General features: G+C 34.5%; 1 protein-coding gene across 3 annotated transcripts; it reads left to right on the top strand.

Annotated features, from left to right (window-relative positions):
• LOC110800249 (protein POLAR LOCALIZATION DURING ASYMMETRIC DIVISION AND REDISTRIBUTION) lies at positions 1 to 3,429 on the top strand. Of its 3 annotated transcripts, none has more exons than XM_056834817.1 (4): positions 1 to 448; positions 1,962 to 2,407; positions 2,675 to 2,961; positions 3,037 to 3,429. In XM_056834817.1, exons 1-4 carry the CDS (start codon positions 157 to 159, stop codon positions 3,041 to 3,043), a joined length of 1,032 nt encoding a protein of 343 aa, XP_056690795.1. In that variant the 5' UTR covers positions 1 to 156; the 3' UTR covers positions 3,044 to 3,429. The 3 variants fall into 3 exon arrangements, with proteins under 3 accessions (XP_056690795.1, XP_021861244.1, XP_021861242.1); XM_022005550.2 differs by having other exon boundaries at positions 5 to 448; positions 3,040 to 3,429; XM_022005552.2 differs by lacking the exon at positions 3,037 to 3,429 and having other exon boundaries at positions 2,675 to 2,965.
• Positions 3,430 to 13,956: the final 10,527 nt, after the last annotated feature.

Raw genomic sequence — 13,956 nt, 5'->3', positions numbered from 1 at the left:
AGAAATCAATCAACTAAATAAATAAATTTCCCATTTCCATTTAATTTTTTCAAAATTCCTCGGTAACTTCCAAATTCCCCCCTCTTGCTCCTCCATATAAAAGGGCAGCTACTTCTGAAGCAAAAATAATTGATTCAGTAAAATCCCTCGCGAAAAATGCGGCTAATAAACACCGGTAAAAGCAACGGAGCAGCGGATCACCGGGAGGAAGCAAAACTCCGGCGAGGTGGTTGTATAATAATGACTGCCGGAGATGATGAAGAAGATTGTAGAACAGTGTGTTACTCTCCAGCACGGGTGGTGGTTTATCGGTTGCTTGCAATTGCCCGAAAATGTCGAAGTGGTGGGAGAAGAGAGAAAGTTCAGGTTCAGGTTAAAGAGAGTGAGGAATTTTCGCCGGGAATTATGCGGCAGAAGTCCGAAGATCGCCGGAGAATCAATGTTTCAGGTGAATTTCAAATTAAGCAAAAGTTGAATTAAAATTTTCCGTTGAATTTAATTATTGGGAAATTTACTGTTTAGTAACGTTCCGTTAAATACAAAATTAATAATTACCGAGTCCTGTGTATTTTGAACGAATGGAATTATGGAAACTTGTTTTTTCAAAAAACAAAAACAAATTACTGTAGAATTGACGATTTTGTACTTCTAATACTTGTACGGTGGGTGTCGAGTACCGCTAAAATCATGTTGTTAACAGATTATCAGGTGCTTCTCTGTTTTGTTTTAAAAATGGGGCTTTCTATTGAGTATTCATGGCAATGTTATTATTCTCTAATTGGCTGTCATATACACGTACTTTGTATGATACCGTATGCACTTTGCTCGTATGTTTTCAATCAAATGTTACAGACTCGGGTACGCGACAGCTATATTAGGAAGTAGATCTTGATTCTATGTTTTGTACTATGGGGTAATCTAGTACAAAAATATGAATAGACAGCCAAAACAGGTGCAAAAAAATGAAAAATGTATGAATTATTCAATTTTATCATATTTTTATAGGAGGATAAGTATGGAAAAGAATATGCGTGGAAATAAGGGAAAACCATTGTAGATATAGTTAGTGATCTAACATTCTCTTATTAATAACTTGGTAAAATATTTTATTTTTCAATAGTTATTCTCATTAAACGATCAAACGAGTGAAAACCAATACAGTAATTCCTTTATTTTTGTTTTTCCAGTATCACGATCCACATGTTTCTATAGTTTCGATTTTAAATATATTTCTTCATCAGTCGGCACTAATTGAATTCTCAAACACAATGGGAGAAATTGTATTAATATTACGAAAATGATAAAGATCGCAACATGCGACCTTTAAGCCGTGTCACAATAATGATATGGCATGATTATGTGTCATGATTATAATTGGAAATTATAATATTTAACTTATATAATCTATTATACATGTTTTAAATAAAGGTAGAAAAATCTTAATATTTTAATTTGTTTCCTTCTTTATATCGACTACCTTATTTATATATTTTCATAGTAAAAATATTGCATTGATAGTAAATATATTCGGATGACGCACAGTTTACGTGACGACTTTACAAGGAAAGCGTGACTAATATTAAAGGACGGAGGGAGTACCACCCTGGGGAAGTTAGGTGCAGCCGTGCAAGTCTTATACTCCGTACTCCATACTATAAAAGGTGTTGTGCTTGCGTTGTCTAAAAGCTCCATCATCCTAAATATTATGGAAATTAGCCTAAGGGGTACTTGAATTTACCGTTGCCATGATCCCTGATTTTTTTTTTTTCTTTTCAAAGTCATGATGATATTAATCCTAAAATACATGTTCAAGTGTAGAGGGATTCCTATTCATGTAAAAGACTTGGTTAATTAACTGGTTCTGCAAAATGTAATGTAAAGTTGAATATGAGGTCCTTGTTATATACTACTCCACTGTGATATTGCTGAAAGCTAAGTAATATTATTCCATTCTCCATTAGGACTTCAAAGTCAGGAGATGAGTTTCAATCTGGCCGCGGGGCTTGGGTTGCTATCCCTCATTGCTGCTAGCAAAACAGAACTCGACAAAACAATGGAACTGCGCAAGCAAATGGAAGTGTTTTTAGAAAGTTTGAAAGAGAACAAAGGAAGAACAACCACAAAACCACCCGATTCTGAAATTGCATACGCTGTTAGCACTACCCTCGATGGCCTTAGTAATTACTCCATGGAGGATCATGCTCCCTCACTCAGCCAACAAGGATATGGAAACACTTATTCATGTGATACACACTGTAACTTGTATCAGAAAGAGGAGTCTGTGGAAGGTATAAACCATCTTGAGGCAGAATTAGCAGCTGAATTGGATCGACTGCAGCTTGATGTAGAGGCTGGAGGTTATATAGAAACTGCAGAATCATCTGAAATTCAGGAGGAAGTTAACGAGGTATACTACAACTTTGTATGCTTCATGTTTCTTATTATTTAGGTTCTGCTATGTTGGACTTATTTCAGACAAAATAAGTTCAGATAATTTTGATAACTTCTGATAAGTTCAGTTAAATTCAAATATATAAGTTCAACAAAAGTAAGTTTGATAAGTTCAGATAAGTTCAGATAATATAAGTTCAGTCAAAATAAGTTCAATAGAACGGAGCCTTACTCACAGTCTTTATTTGGTCCCATAATCTTGTTTGAACACTGATTTTGGCAGATGGCTTCTGAAAACACAGCTAATGGAAGTGTGAATATGAGCTCAGGGGAGGTGATTGATCCACAGTATGTTGAGAGTCCAGAGTTTAGTGGTGTTCCACCAATAGAACTAGAGAGACGGTTGCATGAGGTACTTGAAGCAAGACAAGAACAACGGATAAAAGAACTAGAAGCTAATCTAGAACGTATGAAGAAAAGGCTTGAGAAGAAGGAGGTAGAAGTTACTTGGTGGAAAGACACTGCTAAACTTATCTCTAAGCAAGTCCCTGAATCTTCCCGTTCCTTCAGGTAGTCCTGCACTAACCTACATTTCCATCTTTTGACATAACTCATATTCTTAGCAGTATATATATTTTTGCTTAGCAGGTAGCTTTACAAAACTAGTTTGTGTTGATTGATCAACTGTTGAAGAACCGAAGAATTCGACATCTGGCTTAAATTTTGCTTAGCAATGGGATTTTAGCTGTTTAAAATCCCTTAGCTTTACTTCATGTAAATTCTATCTACTGTTTGCAACAGCTCTGTGTTTTTTCTGATGAGGGATGTCCATATTCGCCTTTCTAATAATGGGTTGTACTTTTGTTGATTTGGTAAATCAAAAACATGTTATGTTTAGGCCGTCTCGCTGCCTTTTATATTTGTTGAACTAGATTTTAGCCCGTACGATGCACCGGATTCTAATAAATTGTTAAGTTAAAATAAAACTTATATATACACCAACTGCTATATTTATATATTAGATTATATTATTTTTTATTTTGGATTGAATTTCATTTTAAATTATTTTTTAATTATTAGAGTGTTTGATTTTGAATGAAATTGTGTATACGTAATATTAATAATTAATTAATAAAAACATCTACGTGGCGCCTAATTATTTGTCTACGTGGCACTAAATAATTTCAAAATATTGTTTTTAATTGGCCGAAAACATTAGATTTCCTACGTGGCGCTCTAATATTGTATTAGTATTTGATTTTAGATTGAATTTTATTTTAGATTAGTGTTTGATTTTGGATGAATTTTATTTTAGATTCGTGTTCGATTTTGGATGAATTTTATTTTAGATTTATTTTTTAACTATTAGAGTGTTTGATTTTGGATGGAGTTGTATACGGAATATATTAGTAATTAATTAATTAAAATATCTACGTGGCACCTAATTAATTATCTACGTGGCGCTTGATTTTTTTAATTCAAAAATAAATTAGAAATCTTATTTTTCATTGGCCGAAACCATTAGTAATCCTAGGTGGCGCTCTAATATTTCAGCAAATATGCCTCCTTTATATATGTATACTAGATTTTAGCCCGTGTGATGCACGAATTTTATTAAATTGTTATGTTTAAATAAAACTCTTATGTATATACCAACTTTATATACTTCGTATTAGATTAAATTAGTTTTTGATTTTGCATTGAATTTCATTTTAGATTTTTTAAAATAAATAAATTATTAGAGTGTTTGTTTTTGGATAAAATTGTATATGCGTAATATTATTAATTAATTAATAAAAATATCTATGTGGCGTTTCATTATTTATCTACATGGCACTCGACTTTTTGAATTCAAAATTAATTTTGAAATCTTATTTTTCTTTGGCCGAAACTATTAGATTTCCTATATGGCGCTCTAAAATTGGATAATGTTTGGTTTTAAATTGAATTTTATTTATTTTATTTTAGATTAGTGTTTGATTTTGAATGAATTTTATTTAAATTTTTTTAATTATTATAGTGTTTGATTTTAGATGGAGTTGTATATATTAGTAATTAATTAATTAAAATATCTACGTGGCACCTAATTAATTATCTACGTGGCAATCGATTTTTTTAATTCAAAAATAAATTAGAAATCTTATTTTTCATTGGCCGAAACCGTTAGTAATCCTAGGTGGCGCTCTAATATTTCAGCAAATATGCCTCCTTTATATATATATATTATATATATATATATATATATATATATATATATATATATATATATATTAGATTTAATTTTCTGGAAATAAAGTGAGATACAAGTGAACAAAGATACATGTTGTTCGATACAAGTATAATATAAGTATTTTAAATCCTTAAACATTTCCTACTTATGGTCGTCTATAATGTTAGAATATAAATTAGCCTACTTTACTGGATAATTGTACGTGTATAATGCAATCAGTTGAAAGTTACAAGATGCTATGTACAACCAAAACTATTTATTTGCTCATTTACATATACAACCTCCAAATGAGCAAATAAAATACTAGCTTTAGCTGTATCAATCGCTTTTACCTTGTATGATTTGATTTTTTTTTTTTTTTTTACATGAGCTTAAGGAAAAATTACAAACTGGTAGTAAAAAAAATTAGAGAGGCTGCCGCATTAGTAGCAAGGTGATGTGCCGGTAGAACCACATCTCTGTTGACATTAGTGACACAACACCAATAAAAACCCTTACCTACTGCTCGAATTTTCTCTATTGTCCAGTGTAGCTCCACGTTCCTTCTCTCCTGCTCCCTAAGTATCACCAGTAGTTCTTGCAAGTCAGTATAATATTAATCGATTAGATTTATCATACCTTATATAATTTAAACTCATTATGGAGTATATGATCAGACCCGGCTTTGGGACGGTCCAACCGAGCCACAAAATTTTGGGGCCCAAAAGAAATTTTGCTAGTTGAACCTCAATATTTTTATCTCTAATATATTTTCAGTTTCTTAGTTAAAACAATAAATGCACTTGTCTTAGTTGGCAGGGAGATATGTATTTGGGATATGACACCCGAGTTTGATTCCTGATTTCCTGCCCATGTACTCCCCCTGTTTTTGGGATGATGAAAAGAATTAGCCATTTTTATGTCTATCAAACCTTTCAATTCATTTTTTTAAAACAGCCCACATAAATATTACATCATAACATATATTTTTCGGATTTTTCATGAAATGCCCCTGAGATTTAACTAAATGCACCAAATACCCCTAAACTTTCTAGAATGCACCAAATACCCCCGAGGTTTTATAAAAATATACAAAATGCCCTTCATGAGCTTTTCCGTCTATACCGTTAACTTTTATGTTAACTTTTAGCTCTAATTTTTTTTTTCTTTCTTTTTTTCTTTATTCTTTTCTTTATACTCTTTCTCCTTCCCAGGAGTCTTTCTTCTACCACCCATATCACCACCGTGCCCCACCACCATGTTCCATCTCCACCCACCTCTTCTCTTTCTCCACCCCCGAAGACATCATCGTTGAATGCCATAAACGCAAGCCCAACTCTGTTCCTTGCTGAAGGAGGAGCTAACACCAATCTAGTCCTCCCCAATTCTCTCTCCCCACCCAAATCCCCACGTCCCCTCCTCCAATCTGAACCAAATCACGAAAATCGGAACCAAATCCTAATATTTGCGAAAATCGAACCAAACGCAAGACCACCAGGAGCTTTTTTTCCAGACTCTTGTGCGAATGTTTGCGGGGTTAATTATTGTTGGGTTTAAGTTATTAAATCATCCAAAAATCCTAACTTAACCTTTAAAAACAACTGGATTTGGGTGCGAATGAGGAGACCCAGATTTTCGTTTCATAAAAAATAATTTGGTTAGAGAATATCAAAAGAAAAATAAAAGAACAACCATGGATGAAAATCAAAACAGATGTTTCTTCCAAGCCAAATGGGTAAACAAATTAAATACACCCCCTTCTCAAAACCCCAATAAAAAGAAATCGACTAATTTCAACGGTTTGATGTATCAAAACTTCGGAGGAAGCTAGTACTGATATACGGAGTACATGAAGAAGATGATGATGGTGATGGCATAGCAAAAGGAAAGAGAAGCTGGAGCAACAGAAGCAGAGCAGAATAGTAACAACCACAGCAAGGTTCCTCCGAAGAAGAGAGAACAAGCTGGATGCAATGGAGGAGAGAGAACAGAAGGGGTAGAGAGAAAAGAAAAAGAAAATAAATTCTAAAAAAAGAAATTCTAAATTAATTAGGGGATAATCGGGTTAATTAGAGATTATTAGAGGATAATTAATTGTTAATTAAAGGTTGACTAGATAGTTAGAGCTTAATGACTAACGGCGTTAACGTCCGTTAGTCAATAGGGGTGTTTGATACATTTTTACAAACATTAGGGGCATTTTGTGTATTTTTATAAAACCTCGGGGGTATTTGGTACATTCTGAAAAGTTTAGTGGTATTTGGTGCATTTAGTTAAACCTCATGGGCATTTCATGAAAAATCCGTATATTTTTTTATACACAAAACAATATTAATACTATAATAATTATGCATTTTACCTTAAATAATTATCCTCAAAATTTTATAGGACCTAATATTTAGGACCTAATATTTGCATTTAGCACAGGACCTCTAAATTTCCTGAGACGGTCCTGTATATGATTATTGATTAATACACTAGTAGAAAAAACCCTTGTTGCAGCGGGCTTTTAGACCCCTGTTGCAGCGTACATCGTATGCTGCAACTGGGGGGCCTGCAACAAGTATTGACTTGTTGCAACGTACAATGTACGCTGCGAAAAGTACTTTTTTGCAGCGTACATTTGCATGTACTCTGCAACAAGTGTGTAAAATTAGGCAAAAATCAAGACTTGTTGCAGCGTACAAAATGATGTACGCTGCAACAGACTGGTTTGTTGCAGCGGGCTTTTATTTGTACGCTGCAACAAACCAGTCTGTTGCAGCGTACATCATTTTGTTCGCTGCAACAAACCAGTCTGTTGCAGCGTACATCATTTTGTACGCTGCAACAAGTCTTGATTTTTGCCTAATTTTACACCCTTGTTGCAGCGAACAAGTATATGCCCCCTGCAACAAAGCTGTGCTTTTGGCGGGAAAATTTTAGTTTTATTTATCTATACCTAGGGTGTCTTGCACCAAATATAGGAACCTGTCAACAACAATAAATAAAATATCGCAACCTGTAGAACAAATATAAAAAATAATAACTGGTGTTTTGTATACATATATATATATATCCCAAAACCAAAGTGCACGTACTACATTCAAATATACGTTCCAATTTCAATGTACGCATACATTTTAATGTAAACGATTGTTCTATAACGACTAAACCACCTCGATCAAGCGCGCTCAAGCCAATAGTAAATACTTGCGGGTAAAACACTTAGCCCGTTGCTCACGAACCACATCAATTTCCTCACTAGTATAGGCGCATTCCTCGGAGTGTAGACCTTTACAAAAACAGAAATTTCAACTAAGCATTAGATTAAATTCAAATTAAATATCACACTTTAACATTCAAGCAACTAATAACAATGTCCTAATAGTCTTGGAAACTTAAAGCTAAGCATATTAATCATATAAAAGGTATAAAATGAATTCTTAGGTTATGTAGCTCAAATTTGGGAGCGAAAATGTCATTTTAGCCTAAATAAAACCTATAACGACCCAATGAGCCTTAAATGTGCGTAAATAGATTGGAATGAGTCTTAGAAAGTTAAAACTATGCATATTAAACATGTAAAAAGTTTAAAATGAGTCATTAGGTTCTTTAGTTCAAAGTTGGGAGCGAAAATGTCAATCCAGCCTAAATAAGACCTATAACGACCCAATGAACCTTAAATGTGCATAAATAGATTGGAACGAGTCTTGGAAACTTAAAGCTAAGTATATTAATCATTTAAAAGGTTTAAAATGAGTTCTTAGGTTCTTTATTTCAAAATTGGGAGAGAAAATGCTCATTTTAGCCTAAATATGGCCAATAACCACCAAACAAACCTTAAATGTGCATAAATAGATTGGAATAAGTCTTGGAAACTTCAAACTAAGCATATTAATCATGTACAAAGTTTAAAATAAGTCCTTAGGTTCTTGAGTTCAAATTTGGGAGCGAAAATATCATTGTAGCCTAAATATGACCTATAACGAACCAATGAGCCTTAAATGTGCATTAATAGATTCGAATGAGTCTTAGAAAGTTAAAACTATGCATATTAAACATGTAAAAAGTTTAAAATGAGTCATTAGGTTCTTTAGTTCAAAGTTGGGAGCGAAAATGTCAATCCAGCCTAAATAAGACCTATAACGACCCAATGAACCTTAAATGTGCATAAATAGATTGGAACGAGTCTTGGAAACTTAAAGCTAAGTATATTAATCATTTAAAAGGTTTAAAATGAGTCCTTAGGTTCTTTATTTCAAATTTGGGAGAGAAAATGCTCATTTTAGCCTAAATATGGCCAATAACCACCAAACAAACCTTAAATGTGCATAAATAGATTGGAATAAGTCTTGGAAACTTCAAACTAAGCATATTAATCATGTACAAAGTTTAAAATAAGTCCTTATAGGTTCTTGAGTTCAAATTTGGGAGCGAAAATATCATTTTAGCCTAAATATGACCTATAACGAACCAATGAGCCTTAAATGTGCATTAATAGATTGGAATGAGTGTTAGAAAGTTAAAACTATGCATATTAAACATGTAAAAAGTTTAAAATGAGTCATTAGGTTCTTTAGTTCAAAGTTGGGAGCGAAAATGCTTCATTTTAGCTTTAATATGACCTATAACGACCCAATAAACCTTAAATGTGAATAAATAGATTGAAATGAGTCTTAGAAAGTTAAAACTAAGCATATTAATCATGTAAAGGGTTTAAAATGAGTCTTTAGGTTCTTTAGTTCAAGGTTAGGAGCGAAAATGTCTCATTTTAGCTTAAATATGACCTATAACGACCAAACAAGTCTCAAATGTGCATAATAGATAGGATTGAGTCTTGAAAAGTTAAAAATAATCATATGAATCATGTAATAAGTTTGAAATTAGTTTTTAAGTTCGTTAGATCAAAGTTGGGAGCGAAAATGTCATTTTAGCCTAAATATGACCTATAACGGCCAAAGAAGTCATGAATGTGCATAAATAGATTGGATTAAGTCTTGTAAAGTTAAAACTAATCATATAAAACATTTAGTATGTTTAAAATGAGTCCTAAGGTTCTTTATTTCATATTTGGGAGCAAAAAAGCCTCATTTTAGCCTAATATGACCTATAACGACCAAACAAGCCTTAAATTTGCATAAGTAGATTGGAATGAGTGTTAGAAAGTTAAAACTATTCATATTAAACATGTAATAAGTGTAATACTCTGAGAAAATATTTAGAGACTGATGGACATGCTCACCAGTATTCGATTTTCGCGTGAGGAGGAAAACCGGTCAGACAACAGCCCAAATTGTTGGCTATCCTAGTTGTATCTCATTATGGAAAATGCAAGTAACTGATGTGCAGATCAGTACGTGCAGATCAGTAGCCAGCTTAGCTGCCACAACTTTGAGATTGGGACCTTGCGCCTGCTCACTCTACCATAAACAACATTGAAGTTCAGGTGTTGCTGCAGATCAATCCAGATCAACATTGAAGTCAAGGTGTTGCTGCAGATCAATCCACAGCAACCCAATTGAAAGAATTAGCCAAAATTGCACAAAAATAATAAATAAAACAGTAATTAAGATCTGTAATAGGCTTCATAACCAACACATGTCGATTATTAAAGAAAAAAGGTAGGGAAATTTGCAGCAACAACAGAAAAGCGAATCATAGCATGCTTATCTCTTAATGAAAAACAAGGCTAAACAACAACACCTATTTCAGTCAATGAATATAATCTTGAATAACATAAACCATTATAACCCAATGTATTACCATGAAGCATAAACATTAAACACCAATGGTCCAATACAATCATAATCCACACACATTTCATACCAAGCTTGAGTCAAGTAAACTGATACATTTACCAAAATATGAATCTCTGAAGTCTAAAATGCAATAATGAAGGCATTCCCCATTATATTAATAAACCGTCATATAAATGTCCCCCAGTTAAATTAACAATCAAAATCGGAAAAAAATCAAACCCTAACAATCAAAATCGGAAATGTTTTTAGCGTGCAAAATGTAGGAGATGGGTTCCACCCATTGCTCACAAGTCACAACAGTAAAGCAACAAGGCATACCCTACGCAGTATTGCAAGAGTTTCTCACCATTTTGGATATAAAATAGGCTAGACAAGGCACAAGAGGGAACTTATTAAAGCCAACATGAAGGACTTGCTAAAAAATTCCCAAGAGATCTGAATGCTCCACTACAAAATAGTTATTTATAGTTTGTTTTTGGAGACAAGAATGCAAAATATCACAGTAAGAAAGGTTACCTTTCCAGACCGAATACTGGTTCTACTACCGCCGCAAATGTAGCCACTATGAAAACCGGCCAGAATACTGGTTCTATTGCAAAACAAGATGGAATATAACTTTAATAAAACAAAGTTTCAAATCTGTGAGACTTGAACAGGAACAGTAAGTAAATTTAACCTGTAATAGCTTTGTAGAAGCTCCTCTGAATATCTTCATTATGACAAGACAGGAAGGCAGCCTCACCCATATAAGCCAAAACCAAACAAGGGTAAACCAGAAAAGTAAATGCTGTCTGGAAAATGTGAACTATCAATGTGTTACATTACATTCACAATCCATATATCACAAGATATGCATTAACAACGCCTGGATTAATTCCACCTTATAATATTATAAACACCGATGCTGCTGATACAAAGGAGCCATGCTAAAAAAGAACGGAAAAAAAAACGGATTTTTCATGAAATGCCCCTGAGGTTTGCGTTAATGCACCAAATACCCCTAATGTTTCCAGAATGCACCAAATACCCCTGAGGTTTAAAACAATAACACAAAATACCCTTAATGAGCATTTTCCGTCCATTCCGTTAAGTCTCCGTTATCGTGAATTTATTTTTTTGTCCTTACTCAACCATTATCTCTACTAATCCTAATATTAACCCTTAATTATATTATTTAAACCCAAAAAAATTAACTACTATTTTTTTTAAAAAAAACCCAATTCCCTTTTCCTCTTTTCTTTGGATCTTCAACGGCAGCAGCACCATGGCTGCCCTTTTCTCTCCTCCTTTCCCTTGGCCTTCACTCTTAATTTCTCTCACATCCATGGAAGTTGTTCTTCATCTTCAAAATTCTAAAGCTTTTATAATCCTCTTCAGATTATTATTGATTGATGTTGTGATTTTGCCCCAATTCTTCTGAAATCAATTGAATTCAAATAATACCCAACTCTCCAAATCCCTCATAAACGATTTAATTGATATTACCCAATCACCAAAACCTGGTCTGTAGATTTGAAGGAGATGGTGGCTCTTGGGCGTTGGGGGTGGTGTCGATTCTTGGGTCACCGAATCCTTGGGGTGGTGTCGACTCTTGGGCAGCCGAACAAGAAGAAGGAGAGGACTTGAAAGTCACAGTTCTTCCCCAAATCACACCGGGAACAGAAATAGCAATGGAGGTGGAGATCGACGAGAAAGAGATCAAATCCGCCGGCGGAGAAGCTTTGACCGATGGGCGGCGAGGATTGCGTATTCACGGCTGGGAGATCGAGACTTCAAGAAGGAGAGAGAAAATCCAGCCACCGCGACCTCCGCCAGAACAAACACCTAGAGCTTATCGGAGAAGCCAATGTCGGAGAAACCAACGTCGTGGGTTCGATGATGATAGGAGACAGAAAAGATGAGATTTCGAGGGCTGATGAGGTTGATAATTGGGCCTCTATGAAGAAGCAATTTCAATGGTGAATAGTGGAAGAGGGTAGCGGTGGTGGTGATGGTGGGGGTGATTCTCATATAATGGTAATGGTGAAGAAGAGGAGAGAGACTTCCATGGGAAGAGGAAAGAATAAAGAAAAAGAAAGAGAAAGGAAGAGAAGAAAGAAAAGGGAAATAGAAAAAAAAAATTAGAGTTAAGTTAACGGAAAAGTTAACAGAATAGACGGAAAACAGTCAATAAGGGTATTTGATGATATTGTTTTAAACCTCGGGGGTATTTGGTGCATTCTGGAAACATTAGGGGTATTTGGTGCATTAACGCAAACCTCAGGGGCATTTCATGAAAAATCCGAAAAAAAAATCACAAGGTCATATTGAGAAAGGTGGTCAAATTTTAAACCTAAAATCTGAGCAGCAAGCACCGAGTCGATGATACTTGAGCCTAAGCACAATTAAGCAACCCAGCGAACCATATCCTGTTTAAGCAGAGTGCAACAACGAAGGCTAAGATCCACAAACATATATTTCAACAAACCCCACAGAAGAAAAATAAGAAAATCATAACCCTTTTGGTTGAACTAATCATAACCCAAAAAAACCACGAATTAGAGAAAACTTAGAACAAAAAAGGGGGGATTCAGAAAAAAGCGTCGAAATGGGAGTTACCTGGGGAAGAAACCGCGGCGAGAAAACGGGGGAGAATTCACGAAAAGGACCTCAGAATTGGGGGAATATGGCGGAGAAAGAAGGGATTTAGGAGAGAGAAAGAGAGCAGATGAAGAAGAAGAAGAATGAGGAGGTGAGAGAGTACGCAGGGAAAGCTGAGGGAAGAAGAGGGAGTACTGATCGAGCGTCCTTAGGTTTGAGATCCGAATTGAAATGTTTTTCTTAATTAGCTTATTTGCAGCGAAATTTTTTTATTGCAGCGGGCTTTTATCTGTACGCTGCAAAATAAATGGGCTATTGCAGGGGGCTTTTACTTTGTACGCTGCAAAAAACTCTCTTGCTGCGGGCAATTAATTTGTACGCTGCAACAACCCTTTATAAAGTTTGACCCGCGTTGACCTACTGGTTGTTGAAGCGTATTATTACATGTACGCTGCAACAAGGGGGTTGCAACAGGGGTTTTTTCTACTAGTGATAGTTGATAGAATGAAAAGAATCATATCGTTAGCCGTTAATAACTAACACAATGTCAACGATTCTAGAATCTAGATGGAGCCATGGAGGTTGTCATTAACATCTTGGTGACATATTGCTTCTTTTGTGACTACAATACTGCACTACGGAGTACTAGTCTACTACTACTCGCCAACTACAATTTTAAGGGTTTTATTTGAGTAACTCGTCAAATATGAGTTCTTTATTTTATTGTTTTTAAATTATTCAACGTTTTGTCTCCATTTTTATTAAAAATATATGGTAACAATTACCGTTCGGGTCAGGTTGACACTACCTCCGTTTCACAATACTTGCATCATTTCTTTTTTCACGTATCCCAACATACGTCTTTGAACATTAATATCTCTAATTGTGTGTAAGTAAAATTTATAAAAAATTGATATTTGGAATCCTCACATTGATACGAATTTAACAAGATCTCACTTGATTAGGTTTGTTTTTACATAATGTGAAAGAATAATTGTCACAGTTAGTTAATGAATAGTGTCCAAAAGAGAAACA

This window comes from Spinacia oleracea, chromosome 1 (genome assembly GCF_020520425.1).
Source record: "Spinacia oleracea cultivar Varoflay chromosome 1, BTI_SOV_V1, whole genome shotgun sequence".
Taxonomy (NCBI): domain Eukaryota; kingdom Viridiplantae; phylum Streptophyta; class Magnoliopsida; order Caryophyllales; family Amaranthaceae; genus Spinacia; species Spinacia oleracea.
Note: the sequence above shows the minus strand (reverse complement) of the source record. Positions and strands in the feature narration are given on the sequence as shown.

Coding starts and splice junctions, on each gene's coding strand:
- LOC110800249 (XM_056834817.1), top strand. CDS start 157: ATGCGGCTAATAAACACCGGTAAAAGCAACGGAGCAGCGGATCACCGG. Junction 449..1,961: donor CCGGAGAATCAATGTTTCAG/GTGAATTTCAAA, acceptor ATTCTCCATTAG/GACTTCAAAGTCAGGAGATG. Junction 2,408..2,674: donor TTCAGGAGGAAGTTAACGAG/GTATACTACAAC, acceptor TGATTTTGGCAG/ATGGCTTCTGAAAACACAGC.